This window comes from Phyllostomus hastatus, unplaced genomic scaffold (genome assembly GCF_019186645.2).
Source record: "Phyllostomus hastatus isolate PE091 unplaced genomic scaffold, TTU_PhHast_1.1 phas_contig_150, whole genome shotgun sequence".
In the NCBI taxonomy this organism is placed as follows: Eukaryota; Metazoa; Chordata; class Mammalia; order Chiroptera; family Phyllostomidae; genus Phyllostomus; species Phyllostomus hastatus.
This window is the reverse complement of record NW_025333611.1, coordinates 4,928,713-4,956,469: the sequence shown is the minus strand read 5'-3', so window position 1 is coordinate 4,956,469 and position 27,757 is coordinate 4,928,713. Positions and strand designations below refer to the sequence as shown.

Genomic DNA, 27,757 nt, shown 5'->3' with positions numbered 1-27,757 from the left:
CCCGGGCGCGGGAACAGCGAGGGCGGGAGTCTCCGCGATTCTGCTCCCGCCACCCGGTGCAAACTTTCAAAAGATGCGGCGGCCGCGGCCCCGCCCCCGCCCCTCCCTGCGCGGTTGGCGGTGGAGGGAGGCGGGGGCGGAGCCCGCGGGCCTAGGCCGGTGGCTCCGCCTCTCCGGCCGCCGCCTCCTCCCTGCCGGCGCCCGCCCCAGCTGCCGCCCGCAGGCTCGCCCGTGCAGCCGCGATGCCCCACGGCCCGACCCCGGCCCGGGTCGCTGGCCCACTGGGTAATTAGCATTCGTGCGCCCTAAGCGCGCTGCCGCCAACGCCGCGCCCCGAAGCAGCGATGGGCAACACCGTGCACAGGTCCCTGCCAGGTACGCTGGGGAGCCCTGCCCGGGAGGCGGGCGTTGGGGTTCTCCTCTCCCTGGGGGACCCTCTCGGTGACTTCCGGAGAGCCACCCCTGCTTGGGGGCCCTCAGCGACCAGCGGGCTGGAGTCTACAATGCCTCTCGGACCCTGGATCCGCGTGCGCCCTGCGGCTGGGCTTTGCGCTCCGGGAGGGCGGGTACCGCGTCCTGGTTACCTTGGGGACCCCCGTTCTCGTTCTCCCGGCTTTGCCAAGAGGAACGAAGGGGCCTCTGGGGCGATGCTGGGCGCCCCCTTGCCTTTGTTCCAGCCTGAGGGCGCTGATGAGGAAGCTCGGGGCGCCCCCGGGATGGGGGGTGGGGGGACGGTTACTGGAGCGGTCTCCCAAGAGCTTCCGACGGCCAGAGCCGCCCTTGTGTGGAGACTGCAGCCGCTGAGAGTGGTGGGGGTGGGAGTGTGCTCTCAGGGGTACCCTAGTTTACCGCCGCCCGGCGCCCCCGCTGCACAGGCTGCCTCTGTTTGGCCAGGTTCCCACGCGCACCCCGGCTGCGCCCTCCTCTGGTGTCCGCTCAGCTAGGGACTCGAGCCCCTCGGAGTCACCGCTACAGAGCGCATCGCCCCCTAGTTAACACACCACCGCAGAACTGCCGGGGCCAGGGGAAGGGGATTCAAAGGGTGGGAGCTGGGAAGCGGTGGAGGCCGTACTACAATATACCGGATCATGACGGGAACGGATCGCCGTGCGAACGCTCTGGGCCCCGCATTCTGCGCACCCGGACACTTTCCACACCCCGGGCTTTGCATACCCTGGCGTCTTTGCAAAGGAGATATGCAAAGGAGCTTCATGGGAACGATGTGTATTCCGGTTTTACAAATGAAGAACTTGAGGCTTAGAGGAGGAAAAGTGACTCGCCCAAGGTCACACCACGAACGGGGGGGGGGGGGTGGGGAGTCCGGGGGAAGACCCCAGTCTGCGCGCCCGCCCTCTTCTCATCTCCCAAGTCCTTCAAATAAGGCTTTATTTGGGCTGAAGGCTGGGTGTTGGTGGCATCCTTTATGCAGAAGGGGACAGATGTGTGCGTTTAAAGTACAAAAGCAGCGCTCGGTGGGGAAGCCGGTCAGCTGTGGGTAAGTTCACTGAGACGCTTCAGGAGGAGAGGGGCACGCAGCCCCTCTCCGCTCCAACGCCCCCACAGAGCCCCACCGTATAAGCCTCTGGGCACCTTCAGGGCCACTCGCGCCTCCAAATTCTCAGAGAGGTGAAGTCACCAGCCAGTTAGTGGCAGAGTTGGGATTTGAACCCAGGTCCACTTCCCAGAGAGGGTGTCCTCCACCTCCTACTGACAGGGCTACGGCCCCCTGGGGGAGAACCCACCCACTTGGTCAGGAGGTGCCCCGGGGATGTTGGCAAATATGGCAGCATCTGCCAGCCAAAGAGACACCATGTGCAGGCGCGGGCCCCTTTTTAGAATTTCTTAATTAAGAAACGCTTACACTGTTCTAGTAAAAAAGCCATTCTGCCACCTGTGGGTCAGGTTTGTGTGGGTGGAAGCACAGACACCAGGTAAGCTAAATATAGCTGGAAATTTCTGTCGTCTCCATCCCCGTGGGCCTTGGCTCCGGCCCGGACCGCCCTGCGTGGGGAGCCTGGGGTTGGGTTGCGTACCCGCTGCAGGAGGCGAGGGTGGACAGTTCAGGCCCTGCACCGGGGCTGAAGCTTGCACTGGCGCTGAGGAAGGGGCCAGAGCTGGAATGTCTGAGCCGCGCTAGGTGGCAACCGCCAAGAATAGGAAAAGCTGTGCACTGTTTTGGGACCTGCCTCAGATTCCTTTCTCACACGCCCTGCCGTTTTTCACACCTCTGAGCTCAGTCTGCGCTGCCCCCCACACCTGGAATTTTCTTCCTTGTCTAGTCCGACTCTTCAAATCCAACTTAGTTGTCACCTCCTCCAGGAAGCCTTTCCTGACCACCCACCCCTGATCCCATCTTTTGCTCTGCAACCTAGGTCCCTTCTTAGGTCCCTGCTTGTTCATCTGACCGCAGCCCGTTGGGGCTGCCCACCTCCACCGCTCGCCTTGGGGCGGCGTGAGGACAGAGACTATGATCGTCTCGTACCCTCGCCGGTGGCCCAGCCCAGAGCCTGGTGCCGGGCAGGGACTCCAAACCCTGCCTCGAAGCCCCGTTGCCAGCATCTCGGGCTGAAAGGACCCTGGGCTCCGCGTCGCCCTGCAGAAATCCTTGTGTTTCGTTCCCAGGAGAAGGACGCACGCGTGGGGTTTCTTCCACGGGATGGAAATAGAGAGCTGGCATTTGCCGAGTACCTGGACTCCGTGCCAGGCCCGCTGCATATGTGGTTTCCTTTACACGCCAAGCACGCTCTCCTTCAGGCTCCTGCACTGGCCCAGCCCTCTGCCTGGAACCTTCTTCCCCGGCATGGCTGTCCCCCTCGCCTCCTCCAGGTCTCTGCTCCAGGGCGGGTCCTGCCATTGTCCCTGTCCCCAGTGCTCCCTCTCCCTCCTCCCTGCTTCTCGTTTCCCCTTCGCCTGCGTCCCCATGTGCCACGCTGTGTGTGTGGTTAGCTGTTTATTGTCTAAAGAGGGAGTGTTTTGTCTCTTTCTTTCACTGCTGTAGGGTCAGCACCTGCAGTGGCAGCTTGCACATAGTAGGTGCTCAGTAAAGATTTGTTGCGTGAATGAATGCATTTCATTCTTGCAACGGCCCTGCCAAGGAGGGATCGCCGTCTCCTCTGACAGATGAGGAGACCACAGCTTGCGTGGCTCATCCGGTTGACAGAACCCGATTGAAATCCAAGTTTGTTCGGCCCCAAAGTTCTGCGGTCCTCCTCCGCCGTGCAGTACCCTCCCGATCCATGGTTCCGATAACATGTACGGGCACCCCAAAGTCCGCTCAGCATGCTATTGTGTACAGTAAGGAGACGCCAAAGAAAGGGAACGTTCTTTATGACCGATAGTGGGGATGCCCCTTGGCAGCCCTGGCAGAGGGTGTCAGCAGTTCAGGTGAACGCCCTGTGAAGAGAATCGGGCAGGGCTCCGCGTGGAAGTCAGCACGTGCTAGGCTCCTGCTGTGTGCATGGCTCGCTCTCTTTCTAGCTGCCACCCGGCCCAGTAAGGTGCCAGCCCCATTTTACAGAGGAAGAGACTGAGGCACAGAGAGGTGGAGACACTTGCCCCAACTCGCACAGCCAGGCAGTGGCGAAGCTGGGCTTGGAAGGCCCAGGTCTGTCTTAATTGCTAAGACCACGTGAGCCTTCTCTCTGGACTCCACTGGCTTTCCTCTGCGTTTTGTAAGGAGGGGGAAAAAGTGTAAAGGCGAGCGGCTAGGAGAGGGTGGAATTCCTGCGGGGAGAAGTTTTCCCCCTTTTCCTTTTTCTTTCATTTCAGACCCTTTCCTCGGCTTGCCTCTGGGGCTCGCTGGGGCTCTGGCTGGAGAAGACGCTGGATTCAAACTCCCCGTTGGGTTGGTTAATCATTAAGTCGAGCCGTGCGCGGGCAAGCCAACCACCTCTTTAGTGCTGGTTCCATCGCTGGGCAACCTGGAGCTGTGCGGCGAGGGAGGTGTGTCGGCACTGCCCCGTGCCAGGTGCAGACTGTGCACTTTAAATGCTCACAACCACCCTCTCGAGGGGGTCTGTCTATCACCATTTTCCAGGGAGGCAGGTGGAGGCCCAGAGAGGCAAAGGACAGAGGCACTCTCTGGAGTCAGGGGGACCTGGTCTTCCTGATCTAGGTGGACAGCCTGCAAATGCTGTGTCCAGGACAGAAGCACCTGCGCCCGCCCCGGCCTCTCGGACGCTGCCCCCGTGGGCCTCCAGGAAAAGGAGAGCGTGGGTCCGGGGCCCGAGTGGGGCAGGTCTGCTGCTCCCTGGAGGGGAGGGCGATGCTCCGAGGGCCTGAGGGCCACCCTTTGCCCTGGATCTGGACTTTCTCGTCCCTTAGGAGAGCAGAGGCCTTTGTCACTCTCTTACAGCCATCTCAGTGGCTGTGTGGCCGGTGCACCCAGGGTCACTCTCCTCTCTCCACACCTCCCTTCCTCCTCTACCCTGTCACAACGCGAAGCTCAGCTGGGCTTGCCTGTCTTATCCTGCCCGGCTGCCCTCCCCCCCACCCAGCTGGGCAGGAGGCCCGAGCGGAGCCTCTGGAAGTGATAGGGCTCCCCCCGGCCGCCCTGAAGCCCGCAACGCTGTCAACACCTTGTCAGGGGCTCGCTGAGTCAGGGCCCCGGGGGACAGCCGTGAGGATGCTGGGACGGGACGGGAGCTAGAAGGGGGAGCGGTCCTGCCCATCGGGGAAGAAGGAATGGGTCTGTCAGTGCGTGGGACAGGTGACAAAGGTGCACGAGGAGAGTCTGGAACCAGCAGGGACAACGTCCGTCCTCTGTGCCTCTTCCTGCTCCCCGCTCTGCTCCCTTCACTCTTCCTCTCCCCTGGCAGGAAAGGAGGAAGCTCTGGGGCCATGGCAGGAGGGGAAGGCTTCCTGGAGGAGGTGGTATCCGAAGTCAAGTTCAATTGGATGTGTGCCTCGCCCCTCGAAGGTCATCTTTTTCTGTCTGCCTTTGGGGTCTTCTGTGGTCACCCTAAGGTCACCCTGATCTCCACTTCAGTGCCACATGCCCGGGCTGGGGTGGCCCTGCATTTTTCCGAGTGTGCCCCTTCATTCTTTTAGCTGACAGCCGTGGGCACTTGTCGTGTGCCAGGCACAGGAGGGCCAGCCGTGAATGAGACCACCAGCCACAGGCGGTGCTCGTGGAACTGGCCGCGGTGGGAGGGGAAGAGAATGCCCTAGTACAGCAGGACCGGCGGCTGACTAGGTCGCCGGAGGGCACAGGCGCCACTGCCCTGCCCCTCGGAGGGGGCGGGGGCGGTGTCCAATGCCCCAGCAAGGCCTGGCCGCCAGACCAAGTGATCCATCTACCATGGGTCATGTGCACAACCAGCTACTAAAAAAACTGTGATGCTGTAGACTAGAGTAAAAAATGAAATACTGAAGGCACCCCTGTAGTGAGAGCACTTTTGCTTCTCGCACTTTTGTTGCAGGTGGGTGTTGCGTGCGTGCTGCAATGTGAAATGCGGCTTCTCTCCGTGGGTCGCAGTGAGGAGGGGTTGTGAGGAGGCCGCTCGAGGGCCAGCAGCAGCCGGAGGTCAGGTGCCCCGGTCTAGAACGAGGGTTTGGAGTCAGGCTGCCTGGGTTCAAATCTCAGCTCAGCCATTCCGCAGTGCAGTCACTTTGGCCGAGGTACTTCCTGCCGTGCCTCAGTTTCCCTGCTGTGAAATGGGGAGCAGGGGGAGGCTCCCCCGTGGGTGGCGGTGGTGAGAATGAACTGGAATGGGGCAGGCAGTCTTCAGCACAGTGCCCGGGGCACTGGCTGTCCCCACAGGCAGGAGAGGCCTGCCCCCCGGGGGCCTGGACGGGCCTGGCTGACAGGAGCCCTCACTTCCTGCCTTCAAAGCCCCAGTGACCAGGAACCCTTGGCCAAGGGCTAGGCTGCAGGGGGTGTCCCTTCCATGCGAGCTGACAGCAGCCACCAAGGGATGCTTGAGCTCTTTCCGAGACACCTGATGTCTGATGAGGAGAATCTTCTTGACAGGTTGAATTTTCCGGTTTTATTTTGTCCACCAGACTTCCAGGCCTGGCTCTGTGCTGGTCCCGGGGTCACCGCCTGGGTGGAGGGACTCAAGATCTAGTGGGAGAGACCTCAAGGACAGGCAGCTACAGCAGTAACTGGGAGAGGGGGAACCCAGGGCGGTCATGAGAGCCTGGGGAATGCAGGAAGGCTTCCTGGAGGAGGTGCTGTCCGGCTGCGACCAGAAAGCAGAGAAGTTAGCCAAGAGAAGGGACCAGGAATGGCTGTTCAAGGCAGAGATGCAAGACGTGTGACGGCCTGAAGGGAGAGAGAGCACGCCATATGTGGGGAGCCGTGGCATTCTGGGGGTCTCAGTACAAGTGGGGGTGGTGTGTGGGGTCAGAGGCCGGGTCAGGGCATGAGGCGGGGTGTCTTGCAGGCCAGCGGCCACAGTCCCTGCCTGCATGACATGCCGCATGCATTTGCCAGCAGGGACGTAGCCCTGGCGCGGGGCTGGGCCTCGAGGACCGCTCACGACAGGCTGTGTGATCTTCCCCAGGGGCAAGGAGTCAGCTCTGCCCTCTTTTGGACCAAAGGCTTTCTGTACTTAGAGACACTCTGTGCCGGCTTAAAATAGAAGCCCAGAGGCAGGTGTGTGCTCGAGTGGGGAGCAGAGGGGAGAAAGGGGGCGGGCCTGGTGCAGCCCTGCAGGTGGGCAGCGCCCGCCGGGCACAGGGGGGCAAGTGGTCAAACCTCCGCACGCCCGCCCCACGCCAGACCCTGCGTCTGGGTCGTCCCGTCTAAGCCATCGAGACCAGCCTTCCAGAAGTAGCCTCCCATTTCACAGACGAGGAGACTGAGCTCAGGGCGGCAAGGAGAGCTGCCTTGGGTCAGGCGGCCAGGAAGCGGCCGAGCAGAATCTGACCCCAGGCCTGCGGGGCTCCGGGCTCCATCGCCAGGGGGCGCTGCCCCTCCCTCCCTCCCTCGGGAGTCCTGCCCGCCTCAGGCAGTGGGTTCACAGGTGCATCTTTCTGTCTTCTCTGTCCTGGGAAAGGGAATGACTTCCATCCACAGCAGCCAGAGTGAAGCTGCTCTGGCGAAAAAGTCGGTCCCCCACCCCACCTCACCCCAGCGCCCCCCCCAAATCTGTAGTTCAGAAGGTGGAGGAGGCCCTGGGAATCCCACCCTGGAGAGAGGACGACCCCTTCCTCCTGCCCAGCAAGGGCTCAGCCTCCTGACCCGCCTGCCTGGTGGAAGCTGACCCGAGGCCGGCCACCCACACTCGCCGTGGCCAGGTGTGGCCAGGTGTCACACCCGGCACATCCACACCCATCCCCCTGAGCGCGGAGGTCCTCCCACCCAGAGCCCCCGGCAGTGCCCACCGGTCAGTCGGCGTGGGCAGCAGGCCGGGGGAGAGCCGCTGGCGCCCCGCACGTGCTGCCCACCCCCCGCCCCGCGCTGTCCTTGTCAGCAGAGCTGGTGACAGCGCGGGCTGAGCTCCTGGATCCCCCCTGGGTCGGCGTCTCGGCCCTGCCCCCTCGTTAGCCAGATAAGCTGCCGGACCCAGCTCTCGGCTTTGGTTCCCTCTTCGGCAGAGCGGGGACAGTGACGCGGCCTCTGAGGCAGCGCAGAGTCTGGCACAGTGAACGCTCCCCCGGGGCACCTGCTGGGACTGTGCGTTCACTGGGCGAGCAAGCCCCCCGCCCCTGAGGAGCCCCGGGCCCCGGGGGAGACACGCACCAGAGAAGCGTGGTAAGCGCTGAGCTGTACCGTGCGGCCAGTCTGCGCCGGGCGCTGGTCCCAGCGGGTCCCCGCAAGTAACGCTCGGGACGAGCCCGGTGAGACAGCTTCAGTTATTAGTCCTGTTATTACATTGCCAGAGCAGAGAGAGGGGCACAGAGAGGGAAAGCCACTTCCCCAGGGCACACAGCTCGGGCAGTCCGCTGGACGGAAGGGGTGTCGGTGTGGGGTGGACACTGACCGGGGTGACCAGGGGGGCTGGGGGGGGGCGGGGGTCAGACTGGGGGCATTGCATGTTTGCCCTGGAAGCGTTCACCGTCTTGAGCAGGGATCTGTAAGCACTTGGAAATCCTGGAGACTTGTTTCTAGTTGCTCACCTACTTTTGTACGTTGTGTCGCACGCCACCTCTAGGCAGGGCAGGGCAGGGCGGGGCCAGTCTCCAGGCGGCTGTGGGGACCCTGGCGGGCATCCCCCAAGGTCTGGTGTGTTGATCTCCCACCACCTTTCCAAGCCAGTTGGTTGCTGTTCTGAGGTCTTTCTGGACAGCAGAGCGAGGGCCTTGTCATCCCCAGGGGAGTGACAAATCCCCAGAGGCCTGGCCTGGGGACCCCCGGAGCCGAGGGTGGCCTGCCGCTCCCGGAGGCCAGCCAACCGACTTGATGGGGACCGGCACTGGGGACCGAGGGCAGGCGTGACCAGTGTGTGGGCATGCCGTGGAGGCAAATTTCAGCTTAGTCAAAGCGAGAACTTTCTAACTGTGGGCGCTGTCGGGAGGGGAAAGAGGGCAGGGGGCGGGTGCACCCTCGGCCGGGGCCCCCCTGGTGTCCAGCCCAGCTGGGGCCGGATGTGGACACCGCAGAGGCAACGCGAGCGTCGGGTGGACCGGGGATGCGCTGCCCGGGAAGGTGCCTTTGACCCTGGGGTTCACAAGGAGTGCTGTTCAGCGCTCACCTGCTGGGCACCTGCAGGGCCCTTCACGCTCTTGCTTACGTAACCCTCCTGCCAGCTCTGCGTGATGGGAGGCTTCAGCCCCACGGTTAGAGATCAAGAGACTCCGGCACAGAAGACGAAGCCACCTGCCCAGGCCTGTTCCCACCCCCCCCCAACCCCCCAGCCTCAGCGACAGGTGTTTCTGTGTGGGGTTTAGGACAGCCGGCCATCCTTGGGGGGCAGTCCCAGCTCACCCTCCTCCCTTCACCCTTATAACTGGACTCGGCGCGGCGCAGCCTCACCTCTGGGCATTGCAGGGCGGGGCGGGGGGGGAGTTCTTTAATGAGTAAGCCATTTGGGGGAAATGGTAGGGTGGGGGTGTCAGGCGCTCCAAACTGGCAGAACGCCCATCACTATTAACAAGTGTGTTTTGTTTACATCCTCAACATCACACATTGTTTATACCACAATTATATCCCCCGGGCGTGCGTTTTTTTTCCTCTTCCCCCAAGGACGATGGATTTATGAGGTGGGTGGGCACACACATACTCTGTGTCTCGGGAGCCTGTGCGGCTGGGTAACTTTCCACTGCAGAGGACAGTGGTCCTCTTCTCCAAGGCCCGGGCCGTTCTGGGGCAGGAAATGGGAGCATGGGGTCCCCACATCCCTGGAGATGGCGCGGACCCTCCTCCCTGCATGCAGGCCACCCGGGGCTCCGCTCCCGGGCCCAGGGAGGGTGCAGACTCACCACGCCCCACCTCCCGCTCTCTGGATCGGGACTCTGAGGACCAGAGCTGTCCGCGGGGCCACATGGCGATGACAGAGGGCGTCTCTGGCTGGCATCCCGAGAGAGGCGGCTAGAAAAGGGGCCCTGCTGTGGCAGCGGTCTCGATTGCTGATCTCAGACCCGTGTCTCTGCCATGGGAGCCTGGGAGCCTGGGCAAGTCTCTTCCCCTCTCTGGGCCTCCGTCGGTTGCCTCATCTCAGGATGGGGATGGTGACACTCCCTCCCCCCTGGGGCTGTGATGAGGACGACATGGGCGGCTCCACGAGAAGTCACAGCCCAGCACGAGGCAGGGAGTCCGTTCGTGGCCCCGGAAGGCTAGACACCTGTGCCCCCGACACGGGTGTGAGGCGGGGACTGCCCGGCCCAGGCACTCCTGCCGGGCGGTTGAGTGGTCCCGCCTCTCCAGGCCCCGGGGCAGGTTACCAAAGCGCCCGCTGGCTGGCTGGCCACTCCACACTCAGGACCCCTCACTGCACCTCGCTTCACTTTATCGTGGTGGTCCGGACCTGAGCTGCAGGAGGTCCGACGCGTGCCTGTAGGGGGCGAGAGCCCGCATGGGCATTGGCTGCGGATCTGGGTTGAATCTGACCCAGCTGGTGACCTGCATGGAGGCCTTGGACCAGCCCCTCCCCCTCATCGGTGCTGAGGGTCCACAGGGCTACCATCTCTCGGGTCACCAGAGCTTAGGCGATGCACATGGAGATGCTGGTCAGGCGCCAGAGCTTGCATTTCCAACTCACGTCCTTCCCCGCCCTAGGTGAGGGGGCCGGGGTCTGTGCAGACTCCCTGCAGGCCTCCTGGGCCCACACCCATGGGCTCCCGTGAGCCCTCGGGCATCTGGAGGAAGGCCAGCACGGCGGAGCGGGGGGGACAGAAAAGAGGAAGCTGGATCTGCAGCGAAGGAAGCGCAGGGGACGAGGCAGCCCCAGAGTCACTTCTTTTCTCGGTGGTGGGGCCGAGAGCCAGATGTGGCAGGGGAGAGATGGGCGCTAGCTGAGGACCTACTGTGTGCCGGGCGCTGTGCTCCCCTTGTTCCCTGCGGGGGTAATTTCTCCGCTTTGCCCTCGAGGCAGCCGTGGCCTGTTCTGCCTCACTGTGGGAGCTGGGCTGACATGAGTTCAAATGCTCCAGCTCCAGCACGTCTAGGCTGCGTGGCCTGGGGCAGCTCCCCTAACCTCTCTGAGCCTCCCTGCCTGCCTCACCAGCAGCGGGTCTGCGGGAGGAGCACAGGAGGGGTGGTGCGTGGGGGCCAGCTGCAGCCTCTGCCTCACCCCCGCCCCCCGGGAGAGCTGCCTCTCAGACCAGGCCCCACGCCCAGTCTCAGCCCTTTTTCAGACCCCGGGGACATCAGGCCCTTAGGCTCCATTCCCCCGCCCCCGTCATCAGTCACCCACTTTCCTTTTTTAGACGCTTTGTTTATTGTTCGTCCCAAGTTCCTCCGAACCAAGGCCTCTGAGCAGCTCCAAACAAGCTGATTGACGACATCCCCCAACCCCCCTGCCCTTCCCTGAGCCCCGGCCAGGGCCCGGCACGCCCCCTCGGCCAGAAGGTGGCTGGTGCTACTTGTACGCTGTCTTGGCTCTTTCCCGTGCAGGCAGGGGGCGCGTGAGGGGCCTTGGGGAGGGGTAGGTATAAAAAAGGAAGGACACAGCCTTGGGGACCAAGAGGCGGGGCCAGACTCAAACAGGCGCCGCCTTCCCAGGCCGGGCAGCCTCCGATGAGAATCCCCGCCTCCCTGGGCCTCGGTTTCCTCGTCTGGAAGCCACCCAGCAGGAGTGGCGATGAGTGCACGGGCTGCGTGGGGGGCACCTGGCACACGCGGGGCGGGGGGTGCCACAGGGGTGGGCTGGCCGCCCCGCGGGGCCTGGGGCCTGGGAAACACTCCCTCCGCCCCAGCAGTGAGAACTGGGGTGTTTGAGGGTGTTTTCCCCTGCGCCTGTGCTGCTTCGGACACTGGAAAGCAGGGGCGGTGGGCCTAGGGTTCCAAAAAGTCAGGATGGGGGTGGGGGAGGGCGCCCTGTGGGTGCTCCCCTGGGGCTGAGGTGAGCGAGCAGCCGGCCTTCTGCTGGGCAGCACCTGGCTGGGGGAGTGGCTGCCCTCCTGGCAAAGAGAAGGAGAAAGCTGGCAGCCTGGGCCCCTTATCAGCAGGCAGGTGCCTGAGCCGCCTGGGGGAGAAAGGCTGGCGGTGGGGGAGGGGGGCAGCCGTTGGAAGCAACATTTAAAACCCGGGCTGCTGTTCTCACTCCCACTGTGCCCGGTCATCCTGAAGGGTAGGGGAGAGTGGGAGGGACAGTTTCTGCGGGGACACCCAGGGCTGGGATCTCAGCCTCAGAGAGGCGGATCCTCGAGGGTCCCTTCCCTGCTCCAAACAGTGCAGTGACCCCCAGAGCCGGCCTGAGGACCCCAACCTCCTCTGCATGGCCTCTAAGGCCCTTTGTGACGCAGCCCCTGTACCCCCTCCAGCCTCCCCCCTCCCTCTGCCCTGAATCCCTTGCAGTTCCCCAGGGGCCTTCAGCTGGCCCTCCCCTTGACCTGTGCTGCTCCCTCGGCCCGAAACACACCTTTCCTTCATTTCCCATCCTCCCGGCCCTTTGTCCTCTGTCTGCACAGTAGCTTCTCTGAGAAGCGTCCCCTTGGCTGGGGGACCACCCTGTGCCGGCATGGTGTCTGTACTGTCCCCCTGCTCTGGGTGGCGGGGGGCGGGGGGCGGGCAGGGACTGTGTGCAATTCATCAGGACCCGTGTCCCTGCAGCCGGCCAGCACAGGCCCTGGCGTGGAGGGGATGTTCCGTGGACGCCAGCTGAAGGAGGCAGTGATGTACTCGAGAAAGAATGAGGGCACATTCCCACCCCTACCTCCCACCCTTGGTGGGGCCCCCAGCCTTAGGAGCTGGCGCCTCTGAGGATGGAGTTTCCTGGACCTGTTTATCAGGAGACCTCGGCTGAGGGGCCCAGCAGGGGGTCTGGACAGGCCCGGGGATCCCGGTGCCACTCAGCGCGCTTCGAGGGGGCGCTGGGATGACCTCACCCCCCGGGCACTCGGCATGCCCAGCCCACTTGAGCAAAGAGGGCTGCCGCCCCGGCCTGGAAGGAGCCGGCTTTCCTCCCAACAAGTGGTGTTGTGTGACCTCTGGCCTCTCGCCAGGCCTCCTTGTAGCTGGTGACAGGAGTGTCACTGGCTGCACTGAGGTGACCCGATATTGTTTGCAAAGAAACGGGGAGGAGAGCGGGGTGGTGGCGGTTTCCAGCGCGGGCTGGCCCCTCTCCATTCCGGGTGCTGGTGGAGCAGGCCTCTGCAACAGAGAACAAAGTCCATTAAGCTGGCGTCTGTCCCCTGGACGCATGTCGCTGTCCCACTTGGCAGAGGTTGGAGAGCGTCAGTTGCTGTTTTTCTAGCCCACTTTCAAACCGGCCAATGGAAGAGGTGCTCTCTGGTGCCGGAGGAGACTGCAGCCTGGCCCTGCCGGCCTTGCCTCTTCTCCCTAATGCGCACGCCACCACACACATGCACTGTGTGGCTTCATACCGCCTACAGTGTCGGTCTGAACTGTGGACTCGGGCACATGTGGCTTGAATCCAAGACTTCTCACTTGGGGTCCACGGTCTGCAGGTGGGCATTAGGTGGGCCCAGGAGGCCCACGTCAAATGGTGTGCATGGAGTGCAGGTATGTTTTGGAGAAAGAGAGCTTTTTTCAAGGCCCGGCCCCGGGCCCCCGGCCCCCAGGGGCTACAGGGCTGCCTTGGAGAAGGGGTGGGTGTGGGGCATCGGCCCGAGCCGGCCCTCCTGCCACTGCCCCGAGTTGCTGCCTCTCAGAGCCTCAGTTTCCTCACCTGGGAAACGCAGGGGGTGAAGCTGACCGCGTGGGGTGGTGCTGAAGCCCAAACCCCACAAGGGAGGCCCGGGGCTGGTGCGCGGCGAGGAGGGCTCCGTTGAAGGCTGGTTGTGAGAGGAGCGCCCCTCCCTCCCTGCGGTCAGAGTCTGCCGGACATCTCAGCCGGATCGCCATCTGCTGAGTGCCAGTGCGCTGGCAGCTGCCATCCCGGCGGCCGGAGGAGCCGGAGCCGTGGCTTTCTGCCGTCACCCTGGCGGCCACCGCCATTTCCTCGGGCTCTTTTTAGAGCAAAGGGGAGGCCGGGCTGGGGCATTGAGCGAGCTTTATTCGGCGGGGAGTCGGGGCCGGGGTACAGTGCACACTGGAGACACTGCTGGGAAGGCTCGAAAATAGGCCTCCGTCTTCGGACACCAAGGGAGAGAAACCCCAGGGTTTTCCAGGGGCCCTTCCTGGCCAAGGCCGCCGGCCCTGCACTGGAGAAACGTTTCAGAATGCGTTCACCGAACCCACAAGCAGATATCCCCGACCCGGGAATAAACCTCTTCTCTAATAAGGTGATTTTAAAAAGCGACCAAGTGTTTAGTGAACACCTACTATGTGCCACACACCGAGTGCCTGACGGGCTTGCCTCCTTCGTCCTCGGCGATCTCGCCGCGTGCAGGTGGCTCTCACCGGTCGTCTGGGTCTAGCCGGGGCGGGGTTGCGGGGGTGGGGGGGACCCAGAGAAGGGGAGCGGGCTGACGTTCAGGTTCCCCGCCGACGTCTCCAAACTAGGATGTTCTCCGGGGGCCCGTGTTTCTGTTCCTTCTAGAAGCCACTTCCCCAGAGCCGAGCTGAAAGCAGATATTCATGTACCAGTTGGAGGTTGCTTATTCTTTCATTTTCAGCATTTTCAATCCGTGTAAATAACACATCTTCTTAGAGACTTTTTTTTTCACTCTGGTTTTCTTTAACTCGCATCAGGGCTCTGGGCCTCCGAGGGGGGGGAGAAAATCGTGTTTATCCCTCCTTCCCTGAAGGAAGTTGGGTCATATAATCAAGATTAAACAAATATGTAAACTTCGCTGGTTACTTGGCTGCGTGTCATCCTAACATATAGTGGGTTTCGCAGGAAACTTCCCCTTATAGTAACAGAGCGGCACTTCTCCCCACCCCAGCGCCCGTTCGGATCACGAGGCCGCTGGGCAGGAGCATCTGCTTAGAATTCCCGAGCCGCTTGGTGTAGAAACTCTCCGATGGAGAGATAAGGTTGGGAAAGCAACAGCCACCACGGGGCAGCTCAAAATAATCACATAAGGGTGGCTTGTGGTCTCTGGCGCTCAGGAGGGCTTTGATCCGTGGTCATATTTAATGTTTCCTGGAGAGTCGGCCAGCGCTGGGGACCTTGGAGAGACTCCGGCCGGCTGGACACCAGAAGCTGGTGGCTTGGACAGGACACGGCATGCGTGTGTGTGTGTGTGTGTGTGTGTGTGTGCGTGCAGGCAGAACATCGGCTCTGCAACCCTTGGGCTGCCTTTCCAGGGCATTTTCACGTATCCCCACCCGCCTGAGTTATGCGCTAATGAAATAGCTCTCCCGTGGGCCTTTGCTCCTCTTACCTTCCGGGAGAGGGCCACAGCCCGGCTCTGTGTGCCCACTCCTTGCTGCCTCTCGGCCCCTCCCTGGCAGGCAGTGCTGGCCTGCCCACTGGAAGCCCTCCATGGCTCCCTGACCCCTACGCTGTGCAAGCTGTGCCTCTCGGGCTGGCATTCGGGGCCTTCTTGTCTGGTCCCGGTGGTGTCCATGGCAACCTCGCCCCCTACCTATTCAGGGCAGTGGCTGCCCAACCTCCGACACCCTCTGCCACACCTCCCCTAGTACCTGCCCACCCCACAAAGTCCCGCTTCCCCCTCCTGCCCCTCGTGTCCCCTCAGCCTGGGACATTCCCTCCTCCCCTCCCTCGAGACCCGGCTCTGTGGGCGCCACCCTCTGTCCCCAGCCCCTGGTGGAGTCCGGGGCCTCCTCTGGGCCCTGTGGTCACCCCTGCACACGGCGGTCTGGAATGGCAGCAGCACCGAGTAGGCCCCTTATCCGTCTCGGTGGCTGCTGTGTTTCCCGTGCGTGGACTGGGTGCTCACTCAACGTTTGACAAATGGATGGATGACTCGCGTCCCTTAAGTTCCTTTTCTTACGTGAGGCCTTGGCTTTACTCCTTGTGTTTTGTCTCCTGTGGGCCAGGGTCTTCTGCTGGGAGAGAGGCCCCTGGGCTTCTCAGCGCCGCCCCCTCCCGCAGCGCCTGGGGCCCTCCCCTGGGCCCGGGGAGGGGGAGCCTTGGGGCACTTGCCCTGTCATTGCCTCTCCCTCTTGCTTTTCCCCCGTCCTCGCTCCCAGGAGCCTCAGTATTAACTGACCCCCCCCCAAATATGCGCAGAGCACAGTGACCCCCGGGCCGGGCATGGGAGGAGTGGTCCCTGCAGTGGCCTGTCCTTCCCTGGGGCGCATTCTTCTCCCACGGGTGACACACGCTCCCAGTGTGTGCCAGGGGTGGCCTGTGATTAACGAGCACTTGCCGTGAAAACATTGTGAACAAGCAGCAGAGATTCGGGCGGTAATGACCCACCCTCCCCCGCTCCCCGGCTGTGGAGCCCCCCTAGGGACTGCCCCTGGGGCAGAGGAGGGAAGGTGGGAGGGATGACGCGTTTGTCTCAGTCCCAGGCAACCAGGGTTCAAGGCCAGCAGCAGCCAGATCCTTCAAAAGAGACCATCCCAAGGTTCTCTAGGTCCTCTGGGGCAGAGTTCTCCTGGAAACGAACCCTGAACGGTGCGTGTTCCAGCAGAGCCACCTCGCTTATAAAGAATGCCTTCACTGTCTGTGGGTGAAGGGGATTGGAAGTCACCGGATTCCGGCGTGGGTCTCCTCGGAACCTCTGTATCAGGGCACTGTTCGTTGCCTAATAAGCACATACTTTGTGCCAGGAAACATTCTAGAAACTTCACCCACCTGATCTTTCAGCAGCTGTGAGTTCAGTGATGGCCCCATTCCACAGGCAAGGAGACAGGCTGGGGGAGGGCCAGGAAGGACGGGAGAGCGGGGCCCCCAGGGCCGCACTGGGTCACCTTCCCTTCTATCGCCAGGGGGTCCCGAGGCCGCATTCTTTCTGTTGCTTTTCCTGCCTTGCTCTTGAACAAAACTCACGCAGAGAAAAGCAGCCAAAGACCCCTTACTCCTCCCCAAGAGTCCAAGGCCCCTGTGGCCTTTGGCCTGACTCTGTAACCCGCAAGTGTCCCTTGGAGGAAGATTTGGAAAGATGTCGTGGGAACAGGAAGTCAGGTGACCCCGGCCTGTCTGCTGTGGGACAGGCCCATGGGCGCTGGTCCGTCCGGGAGTGAAACAGCCCTGGACAGGGCTGCGCGCACGCAGCCTCCACTTGCTCATCTGTGAAGTGGGCACAGGGACTTTGCTGTGGTAGGACTGGGCTGATTGGGGTGGCTGGAACCTTCTCAAGTTTATCAACTGCTGGTCTAATTAAGACGGAAGGTTAAACGGAGATGATTATTAAAAGGCGACTAGGGGCCGCACAGTTCCGAGGGGCCCTAACCCTCCTGCCTGTCTCTCCCCGCAGACTCGAGCCCCCCAGCGCGCCTTCTGGCGACCCGGCAGTGCTGCGGGCCCGGCTTCGAGCGGCGCCCCGTCCTGGGCGAAGCCCCGCGCTTCCACGCACAGGCCAAGGGCAAGAACGTGCGGCTGGACGGCCACTCGCGCCGGGCCACGCGGCGCAACAGCTTCTGCAACGGGGTCACGTTCACGCAGCGGCCCATCCGGTTGTACGAACAGGTGCGGCTGCGCCTGGTGGCTGTGCGCCCGGGCTGGAGCGGCGCGCTGCGCTTCGGCTTCACGGTGCACGACCCGTCGCTCATGAGCCCCCAGGACATCCCCAAGTACGCCTGCCCCGACCTCGTCACGCGGCCCGGCTACTGGGCCAAGGCCCTGCCTGAGAACCTGGCGCTGCGCGACACCGTGCTGGCCTACTGGGTGGACCGCCACGGCCGCGTCTTCTACAGCGTCAACGACGGCGAGCCCGTGCTCTTCCACTGCGGCGTGGCCGTGGGCGGCCCGCTCTGGGCGCTCATCGACGTTTACGGCATCACCGACGAGGTGCAGCTCCTCGGTAGGTCAGGCCGCGGGGTCCCTGCAGCGAGGGGGCGGGGCGCCGCTTGCTCCCGCCCAGGCCACGGCTCTCTGCCCGCCCGGATGTGTATTTCTCGAACGCAGCGCTGCGGGCTCACTTCGCCATGCACAGTTATAAGCAACTGACATATTTAACACTTATTTCTCAGGACACCTGGCCGTCCCTCTTACACAGCTGAGAAAACTGGGGCACAGAGAGGTTCAATGACTTGACTTGGAAAGCCCAGTGGGTCCGGAGTCTGTGGTCTGGCCCGGGCTCCCCCGCTCGCCCCTGCGCTCAGCTGTTTGCTCGTTCACTCGCTGAGGCCTGCATCCGTTCCCTCGCTCCTCCCTCCTCTCCGCTGCCCACATGCTCCCTTCTTCCCTCATTCACACGTTTTTATTCATTCCCTCCTTCATTCCTTCACTCGCACATCCACTCCCTCCCTCCCTCAGCAACCAGATGTATGCCCCAGTCCTCCAGTATCCACGGTCAGGCAGTGAGAAATGAGCGCACTTCTAGGTGGCGCAAGGTCCTTGGGGGGCGGGGGCGGGGGCGGGGGCGGGGCAGGGGGCAGACTAGTGCGGCGCTGGCTCGGGCGGAGGCGGCGGTGACTAAGGCTGCTTCCTGGTGGTGAGAACCGGGGCGGGTGGAAGTGGGCCTCCCTCATCGAGAGGGAGACACACAGATTTTTGCAGATGGAGTGGCACGTCTGGGGTGTGCTTCAGAATAATAACGCAGGAGGGAGAGGTGGCGGAGGTGCCGCTGAAACAAGACTGGCCGTGAATTGGTCATTGTGAACCTGGGTGGTCAGTGTTCGTTGTACTCGCTGGAGAGGTCAGCTTTTCAGAAACTAGAGCAAAAAAAAAATAATAATAATAATTGATAAAACACCAGGAGGCCAACCAGACTGGTCTGTGAGCCGGTCCGAACTCGGACGGCCGCCCTGCAGCCTCCGCCCTGTAGGGGGCGGTAGGAGTGTGGGGTACCATACCAGACAGACGCTCACCGGGGCTGGGCCAGGCTTTCTGAGAACGCATGTCCGTGAACTTGGCTTCCTTTTATATTGGACAAACTAAAAAGGAAGAAGTATTTTATTCCATGATATCAGTTACGGAATGGATTATAGAATGGTAACGTTTAACAAAATCCGAGCTCCAGGGATTTGGTTTTACAGTTTGAGGAACAGGTTTTCTTGCTTTGTTTACTTAGAGCTAATAAGAATATTTTAATCACTTAAAAAAAACTTTATAATACTTTAATGACTTTCTTTCTTTCCGATGGGATGGACCTTATCCATGCAATAAACTACATGGTAATGAGGGCTGTTTACCAAGTACAGGGCAGAGCCCCGAGAATGCTCTGCTGAGAGACCCGCCCAGACTCCACCCTCCAGGGACTCACGTTCCAGCCAGGGAGACCAGCAGTCATTGCTCTACCAAAGTCTAAGGGCCTCTACGACCTGAAGGATAAATACTGTTAATTTGCCTTTTTACTTCACTGTAACAGGTAGTCTCAAGAACATGTTTTCATATCGCTAAAAATGGCGCAAAAATATTTTCACGGCTGTGGCTTTTAAGAAACTCTCCCTTAGGGCCCTGGTTGGTGCGGCCCAGTGGATTGAGCAATGGCCTGAGAACCGAAGGGTCGCAGGTTCAATTCCCAGTCAGGGCACATGCCTGGGTTGCGGGCCAGGTCCCTGGTAGGAGGCATGCAAGAGGCAACCACACATTGATGTTTCTCTCCCTCTCTTTCTTCCTCCCATCCCCTCTCTCTAAAAAGAAATAAATAAAATCTTAAAAAAGAAAAAAAAAGAGCCCTGGCTGGCATAGTTCAGTGGATTGAGCTCGGGCTGCGAACCAGGCATTGTAGGTTCGATTCCCAGTCAGGGCACATGCCTAGGTTGCAGGCCACGGCCCCCAGCAACTGCACATTGATGTTCCCCTCCCTCTTTCTCTCTCTCCTTCCCTTTCTTCTCTAAAAATAAATAAATGAAATCTTTAAAAAATGCTTTAAAAAAAAGAAAGAAAGAAACTCCCCCTTAGTTTCTCGTTTTTAGAGGGAGTCCACCCCTTACAGGAACCTTCTGTGTTCAGGGTTTGAGCATGACCCAGGCGCTGTGCTCCAGGCTGCCACTGTTCAGAGTCAGCCTGTGTGGGAGAGCCGGCTCTCTGGGGCCAGGAGCCACTACACAGCCGCGGTTCTTGGCCTGGCTTTGCCACTTGGCGGCCGTGTGACCCTGGTCCCAGTCTTGGACCCCTCTGTGCCTCAACTCCCTTCTTCGCTCGATGGCGAGAAATAACAGGACACACCTTGCGGGCTGTGTGAGGATGAAAGGAGCGAACTCCTGCTTCAGATAGCGCCCGTCACCGTATAAGGCTGCAGATACAGGGCAAAAAGGGGGGCCCTCTTTTTCCTGGAGCTTGTGTTCCAGCTGGGGAAACAGACCATAAAGAGTTTTCGAGTGCCCTTTCAACCTTCAAAAGTATGGGAACCTCTGAGGGAGGAGAGGAGGAAGAAAGAAAGGAGGGAAGACAGGAGGGAGAAAAAAGGAGGGAAGAAAAGGTGGAGGGGGGAGAAAAAAAGGTGCAGGAGAAGAGGGGTGAAGAGAAGGGAGGGAGGGAGGGAGGGCCTTAGCTGCCCACTCCAAAGGTAAGAATGTGTAAAGAAACTAAGGGTCATGCTGAATCCGATTCTGTACAACCCTGACTCTTAAATCAATTCACAAACAAACCAGAGAAAGAACGGAGCGGGGAGGGTGGTGAGGACGGAGCCTGCTGACGGGCAGCCAGGCAGGGGGCTCAGGGGGCCGGGCGCTCTGGTGGCTGGGCCCATGTGCTCACCTGGCCTTCCTCTGTCCCGGCACAGAGAGCACCTTCGCCGACACGCTGCCACCTGCGCGCATCAGCCAGGCCCGCTTCAGCGCCTGCCCGCCGCCCGGCAGCCTGGACGCCGCCAACTTCGACAACAACGAGCTGGAGAACAACCAGGTGGTGGCCAAGCTGGGCCACCTGGCACTGGCCCGCGCTCCGGGCCCCCCACCCGCCGACAGCGCGGTCTCCGCCATCCCGTGCGGGCCCCGCGAGCGCCCGCGCCCCGCGTCGTCGCCGGCGCTGCTCGAGGCCGACCTGCGCTTCCACGCGATGCGCGGGCCCGACGTGTGCCTGTCCACTGACCGCAAGGTGGCCTGCGCGCCGCGGCCCGACGGCGGCCGCACGCTGGTCTTCTCCGAGCGCCCGCTGCGGCCCGGGGAGAGCCTCTTCGTGGAGGTGGGCCGTCCGGGGCTGCAGGCGCCCAGCGCGCTGGCCTTCGGCATCACGTCCTGCGACCCAGGCGGGCTCCGGCCCACCGAGCTGCCCGCCGACCCCGACTCGCTGCTCGACCGCAAGGAATACTGGGTGGTGGCGCGCGCCGGACCAGTGCCCAGCGGCGGCGACTCGCTCAGCTTCACGCTGCGGCCCGGTGGCGACGTGCACCTGGGCGTCAACGGGCGCCCACGAGGCCGCCTGATGTGCGTGGACACCACGCAGGCGCTCTGGGCCTTCTTCGCCGTGCGCGGGGGTGCCGCCGGCCAGCTGCGCCTCCTCGGTGAGTGCCCCGACCGCGCCGCTGCTGGAGCCGGGGCTGAAGCCCAGCCAGCGGTTCCCACCCGTGAGCGTGCCTCGGAACCACCCACCACCACCTAGAGTTTCCAGGAGGGTGGGTCCCGAATGAGGTCTTTCCCACAAGTGCTCTGGGGCACCCAGGGTGCACCCTTTGTCCACACCCCCTAAGTACCCGCCACTGTCAGGGCCTGGCAGGCTTTATGCTGTCGGTAAGTAGCCAGTGCAGTCTTTATTACTCCCGTTGCTGTGACGGGGGTGGGGGGTTTGTTATTTCTTCACGTGTGTAATGCATACGAAGTGTAGGAGAGAAAGGAGATACAGCTACACTTAACAGAGGAAATGAGAACAACCTCGTCCACGGAAAATGGCCCGGAGGCCTGAGCCACCCTATTCTGAGGCGACTCTCGCCTTCAGTCGTGCCCTGGGCAGACATGAGGCACCCGCCAGCTGCGGGCCAGGAGGGCCCAGTCGGAGGGCAGGGCACAGGCGCCACCCAGGGTGCTGTTCGCCCGGTGGAGGCGGCGGGGGGCGGGGGGGCAGGGGGCGGTGTCAGGGAAGGTTCCCAGAGGGTGCGGCTCCATTTTCATGGTCCAAGAAGGTTAGAGTCCGAATGACAACAGAGATGACGAGCATGTCACACGTAACCTCACCCAACTTGCCCTTCTGCGGAGGGCGTGAACCCATCTGCCGCCCCATCTACTGATAAGCAAACTGAAGGACAGAGGGATTTGACCCCTGCCCCAGCCCTGTGGTCGGTCAGCCATGGGGTCGCTGGGCCAGCCTAGGCCTGTGTTTCCTTCTGTGTGGAAGGGGAGCAATTACCTGCCTCACACCAGGAATGTGAGGCTGAAACAGCGAGGTGGGCACAGCGCTCTCAGCACTGGGTGCTCCCACCCACAGCGAGTTTAATAGGTAGTGACCATAACGATGGCGACTGTGGTTTCATCGAGATGGTGAAAGGGTGCCATTAGCAGTGGGTCCCTCTTTCCACCTGGAAGTTCACGGTCCCCTGTGCTGGCTTCGCTCGGGCAGGCCCTGCAGTGCCAGGCTAAGCTCCCAGCAGGATGAGCCCTTTCCCGAGAGCTGGAGGGGACGGTCACGGGCAGCGCCTGCTGGCCTTCCCGGGACTGCCTCTGAGACCAAGGGATGGGAGTTCCTATTGGCCCGGCCCGGACCGTGTGAGTGAAACAAACCCCAGTGCCGTGGCCCAGAGATAAAGGGGGATGGTGGCAGGGCAGGCAAGTGACAGGTGTCCAGCACGCCTGTACGAGTCCCTCAGATCCCGTGGGGTAGCTCTCGTCCTCCGTGAGACAGCCCGGGGGGCTCGGGTGCAGAGCGGCGCAGAGCCGGGGACCCACAGAGCAGCGCCCACCTGACGGGGTCTCCTTGGTCCCAGGCACCCTGCAGTCCGGCCCCGTGATCCCGTCGCCGTCGGGGTCCCTCAGCGGCTCCCAGGACGACAGTGACTCCGACATGGCCTTCAGCGTCAACCAGTCCTCCTCGGCCTCCGAGTCGTCCCTGGGTAAGGAAATGGAGACCCTGGAGTGGGGGCGGGGGCAGGGGCAGGGGCCGGGCTGTGGCCGCACCTCCCGCCCTGCGTTCGGCTGGAGGGAGGAGAAACACATGGCACCCCAAAGGGTGACCTTGGTGCTTGATGCTCGGGGGTAACGGGGTAGGAAAAAGGGCCAAAACCCAGAGGAAAACCCAGCCGTGGTGCCTCCCAATTGCCCCCCCCCCCACCCCACCATGGGCTCCGCCATTGAAGCCTCGCCTTCATGGGGCGGCCCCAGCCGAACCCACCCGTGAGCCCCGTGACTCAGGTCCGGCCCGGTGTTCCTCCCTGCAGTGACAGCCCCCAGCTCCCCGCTGAGCCCCCCGGTCTCCCCCGTGTTCCCCGCCCCGGAGCCGGCGGGCAGCAAGAACGGCGAGTGCACGGTGTGCTTCGACGGCGAGGTGGACACGGTCATCTACACGTGCGGACACATGTGCCTGTGCCACAGCTGCGGCCTGCGGCTCAGGCGGCAGGCGCGGGCCTGCTGCCCCATCTGCCGGCGGCCCATCAAGGACGTCATTAAGATCTACCGGCCGTAGCCGGGCCCGCGGACGGGCCTCGGCCGGAGCAAGGTCACCTTACTGCAGCCCCTCGGGGCCCGGCAACCACCACGGCCACCAGGGAGTCCAGGGGCAGCGGTCATCTCGTCTGTCACTCCCCGGTGTTGGGCAAGAGGCGTGACAGCCATGGAGACGGGGCCCTGGGGGTCTGCGGCCGGGCGAGGGTTGCTTGTGGCTCCAAAGTGCTTTGTCCCCAAAATGCCACCCCAAGCGCAAGCTCAGGAACTGCCTGGCAGACCACCCACCTCTCTGCTGACCTCTCGGCTGGGGAACAGTGTCCCCCGCGCAACGCTTTTTGCTGGGGGCGGGCTGAGTTGTGCGCGGTGCTGTCATGCGTGTCTGAGGAGGGGGAGGGGCAGGAGGGTGACCGAGGAGGGAGAAGGCATGTGTACGGGAAGGAGAGAGAGAGGGTGCGTCGGTGTTGACCCAGGGGTCCTGGCTCCGGGAGTTTGTGGGACACGAAGGGGTGTGCGGTCCGGAGGCTGTCCGTCCTTCCGTCCGTCCGCGGGCCTAGAGGTGGCTCCCTCTCTGCAGCTGTGACGTCAGCTGGTCTCGAACGGATGCAGCCTGCCCCCGCCCCCGGACGGAACGCCCTCGGATGGTATGGAAAAGGGACACTCAGATTTTCTCAGAGGAGGAAAGCATCACTCACTGTTTACAGCTCCAAAGCAGCAACTCCTTGGGGGTTAGGTGGGCGGAGAACATAAAAGAACAATTTGCTTCTTCGGTTTCTAACTGCGGCCCGGAGAGGCAGTTTGATGGGTGCTGCAGCCATCGGGGAGCTCCGGGCAGGGCCGCCCCCAGAAGCCTTTTCACCCCCCACCCCCCAGCAGCCTAATAATAAGCACACAGCATTTGACTCTGTCCCTACATGCTATGGGTCCGCACCGGCCCACCATGTCCAAGGAGAAGACGAGCAACAGGTTATCTTTTCCTGGGGGGCGAGGGGAGGGAAAGAAACCGAGAGGCAGGGTCTCACCTGGAGCTGGAGAGGCCACTGCAGGGCACAGCCAGCTCCCCACACCTCCTGTTGTAACCCCGGGCCTGCGGGCACCGCCAGGGCAGCTTGCGGGCACAGTAGGAGGGACCAGGGCTTTGCAACCGTCTTTGTTCTTAGCTTATCCTCACTTGCTGATTGCTAAGGTGTTCATTGGTCCTTGGGATGTTAACTAGTAACTGAGATACTAACTGAGAATCCTGGCTTTGGACCTGTCCCCCTACCCAGGGCTATTTGCTAGGCCCCTGGCCCTGCCCTTGCCGCCTCCTCCCTTCTGGCCCCCCGTTCTGGGCCGCACGTCTCTGTCCTGCCTTGGGCTGGGCCTTCGGACAAGTCCCTGGGGTCCCTCTGTTTCTCCGTCCCCAGTCTGACCAAGAGGAAGCCTGGCACCTGCCCACTCCGCAGGTCTTGGGAGGACCAGCACAATGTTCCGAGGGGCCTGAGACGCCTTGCAAAGAGCAGGTATTGTTTCTATTACAATTCCTCGCCTGCCGTTCATCTGCCGAGGGAGGCAGCGGAAGGAGAGCGTTCGGAGCTCAGGCCTTCCCGTTCGCTGGGTGTCCAGAGGCTCAGAGCCCCGCTGGGCCACGCCCCCGTCAGGCCCCGTGAGGCCGGTGCCCTGGTGACGATGCTGCAGCCTGCTTCTCTGCCCGGGAGCGGTCACAGTGTTCTGATCCCAACCGCAGAGATCCTGCTCTGTCCCCTGCACGAACCCCTGGCAGGTCCTTTTCCCCCAGGGAATTTGGGAAACACCCCCCCCCCATTGTAATTGTGCAGCAGAATCCTTGGGGGAGCTGCCAAGATAAGAGTTTGAGAATCCAGGCAGCGCTCGGGGCCCCGCTGAACCTGGTCACCTGGAGCCTCCCGCCACCCCCGTGTGCTGGCTGTGGGCGCAGGCCCCGTGTGGGAAGGCTTGTGGCCCCCAGCCCCCCCGAGACGGCAGTTCTCCAGGCGGCAGGCCCCCTGACCGGCCAGGGCCACAGTCCCGAGCTCCGGGGGTCTCGGCGGCCTGGAGAGCCAGCTCCCATAGTATCCTGCCACTTGCCCTTCCTGACCCCTCCCCGACGCGGGTTCCAGCCAGGGTCACGTACAGACACCACCCGGAAACCAGCGGCGGAGGGCCTGGGCCCAGGGTGGGCCCGGCCGCGCCCCTGGCAACCTGTCACCTGGGTGAACGGAGTGAGTGGCCTGCCTGACTTGCTCTGCAGTTGCTATAAATAACTTCCTGCCTCCAGGAGGAGTGAAGGGCGTGTTTTGCTCCTAAAAAGCAGACATCTCCTGATGCTCTGAACTGACTTCTTCAGCGCTCCCTCCCGAGGAGCTGCTCGCTGGGCTCTCGGGCTTGGTCTTGAGACGGGGGCAGAAGGAAGGAGAGGGACCCTCCGGTTTCTCCCGCGTCTCAGCGCCGAGAGGGAGGTGCCGCGACACGGCAACCCCAGGAACCAGGCCCGTTCCCGACCGCAGCCAGAGTGAGCCACAGCGTCTTACGTGCCTCTGAGGGAAACGCCGCCAGCTGTGGCTGTGAGATGCCGCAGCTGCACAGCGCATCCCGGTCAGAGCTCCTGAAAGGTGGGGGAAGAAGTCCTGTTACTTAGAACCAATGAACAATGGGATTGTCCCCACTTGGCAGGTAGGAAAACTGAGGTCCCGGGAGTGACGTGGAATCCTAGAGCAGGGCGTGCAGGCAGGACTGGGACGCACACCCAGCGGTGGGCGGCGCCGAATCCCCTCTCTCCAGTGCTTGGCCCGGGGTCCAGGAGGGTGGGGCTGCCTGAGTTTTCTTCCTGGACACTCATCCGAGCGACCCCTGGAGAGTCTGGGCCAGTGCACCTGGGTGGAGGGTCCCAGCCCCGGGCTGTGGCCCCCAAGCTACCCACACTTCAGAAGGACAAGTGTCCTTCCTTTTAGGCTCCTCTGTCTGTCTGTCCGTCGCCTTCTCCACACTAAGCGGAGCTGTGCGGGAGTTTGGGTCCAACCCCGGAGCCTCCACCTGTTCCCCCGGGGCATCCGTGCGGGGCAGCTTTGGGGACGGCCGAAGGCCTTGTCCCAGCACCTTCCTGGGCCTCCTGACCTCCCGGAGTGGGTCAGGGGAGACCAGGGGATGCCCCTGTGTTGTGGCCTCAGCTGGCTCTTTTTGAGTTGCCTGAGAAAGTAGGCTGTTTCTAAGTCAAAAGAAGCTTCTTTTTCTGGTCCACTCCCAGACCTGGGAGTCTTCTGGGACTCATCCCGCTGGGGCCGCCGCTCCCCCCAAACTGCAGCAGCACCTTCCCAGCCATTCATCACTCACGGGTCGGTGTGGTCCGTGTCTGGGCACAGGGCTGGGGACCGGGGCTGAAGAACAGGCCCGCAGGGAGCTCCCACTGCAGAGCAGGAGACGCACCGACTTCTCGAGTTTGATTTGCTCCCTCCAGTATCCGCCCCTACGGCTTGCCCGTAATAGGTACTCATGAAAGTTTTGCTGATAAGTGAGCAGTCAGGTTATGAGTGCTCAGGGCGTGGATAAGACACATGCACCTGCACACAGTCATTCGACAGACCTCTGCCGAATGCCTGCGAGGGGTGGGACGCTCGGGGGACAGAGCTGAGGGGACAGAGCCCGAGGTCTGAGGCCAGAGGCGCAGGCTTTGAGGGGGATGAGACGCGCGGGGCAGACGTCACTGGGGCTTCTTTGGCCTTGCTGGTCCCTCGGGGTCTGTCTCAGCCAGTGCCCGACCGCTGGTCTCCGGACCCACAGCCTCCTGCCAGCGGCCTCCTCTGCATTAGGAATGCTGGGCGCCTCACCGTTGGTGAGCTGCTGCCAGATGGCCTGGGGCAGACCCCCCCAAAGTCCCCACCCGGGAGACCACCACCCTCAGGTCCCGCCAGGGACACGTGAGGAGACGGCTATCTGCTCCTCTCAGGCCTTGGGAATGGTCCCTGGAGGACCCTGGTCGTTCGTGCGACGTCTCAGAGACCCGGGGGCCATACCCTCCCACGAGACCCCCTCTCTGCCCCCTTTCTGGCAGAGGGGCCGAGGCTCGGGAACGCGGGGCCTCCCGGCATTTCGTTTTCTCGCTGTCTTTTCCAAGTCCCTGATGCAGTGACCTGTACGACAATCTGTCTGTGCCTTATGAAAGTGTCTGTGCACTTTTTATCCTTTTTAAAAGCGACTTTCAAAAGTAGGGCAGGGGACTAGCGTGCATTGTGGTGTTCTAGAAACCCGTGGTAGCCGCTGAAATCCCTCCACACCGCGTTTCCGGCGGCGGAGCGGGGGAGCGTCCCCTTCCCGGCACCCCACGGCCTGTGTGCACATCTTTTTAAGAAAACTGTCTCTTGCTCTTCTTGTCCATAGTTTTCTGATTCAATACTGTGACCTCTCCAATACGGTCCGACCTTTGGGGAACTGTAATCAAGGTGATAAAACTTGGGGCAAAGTGGGTTGGGAAGGGTTTGCACTGGTTCCTGTGTGTTGTGCTTTTTTTCTGTGTTGTGTGTTTGGATTTTTTGTCTGTTTTTATCTGTTTTATATTAACAGAAGTTTCCTGTTTAAAAAAAAAAAATACAACCTGGCTTGTTAAAAAAAAATGTCTTTCTGGCACTCAGTTTTTTACATCACAGTTGCACACACCATTGGGGAGTGGGGGTGAGGGGCCCGAACCCCCGCCAACCTGGAGGAAAC

General features: G+C 62.1%; 1 protein-coding gene and 2 long non-coding RNA genes across 3 annotated transcripts; 1 reads left to right on the top strand and 2 right to left on the bottom strand.

Moving 5' to 3' along the window:
- The first annotated feature begins 200 nt into the window (after positions 1-200).
- NEURL1B (neuralized E3 ubiquitin protein ligase 1B) lies at positions 201-27,644 on the top strand. Its single transcript, XM_045820435.1, has 5 exons — positions 201-375; positions 16,840-17,385; positions 20,254-20,973; positions 22,387-22,512; positions 22,837-27,644. Exons 1-5 carry the CDS (start codon positions 345-347, stop codon positions 23,079-23,081), a joined length of 1,668 nt encoding a protein of 555 aa, XP_045676391.1. The 5' UTR covers positions 201-344; the 3' UTR covers positions 23,082-27,644.
- LOC123806959 lies at positions 4,617-8,832 on the bottom strand. Its single transcript, XR_006783552.1, has 3 exons — positions 8,640-8,832; positions 8,065-8,226; positions 4,617-6,182 (listed from the first exon to the last, which is right to left on the bottom strand). It is a non-coding gene; the product is annotated as an uncharacterized LOC123806959 (long non-coding RNA).
- Positions 18,011-20,267, bottom strand: LOC123806963. Its single transcript, XR_006783553.1, has 3 exons — positions 20,229-20,267; positions 18,395-18,460; positions 18,011-18,238 (listed from the first exon to the last, which is right to left on the bottom strand). It is a non-coding gene; the product is annotated as an uncharacterized LOC123806963 (long non-coding RNA).
- Positions 27,645-27,757: the final 113 nt, after the last annotated feature.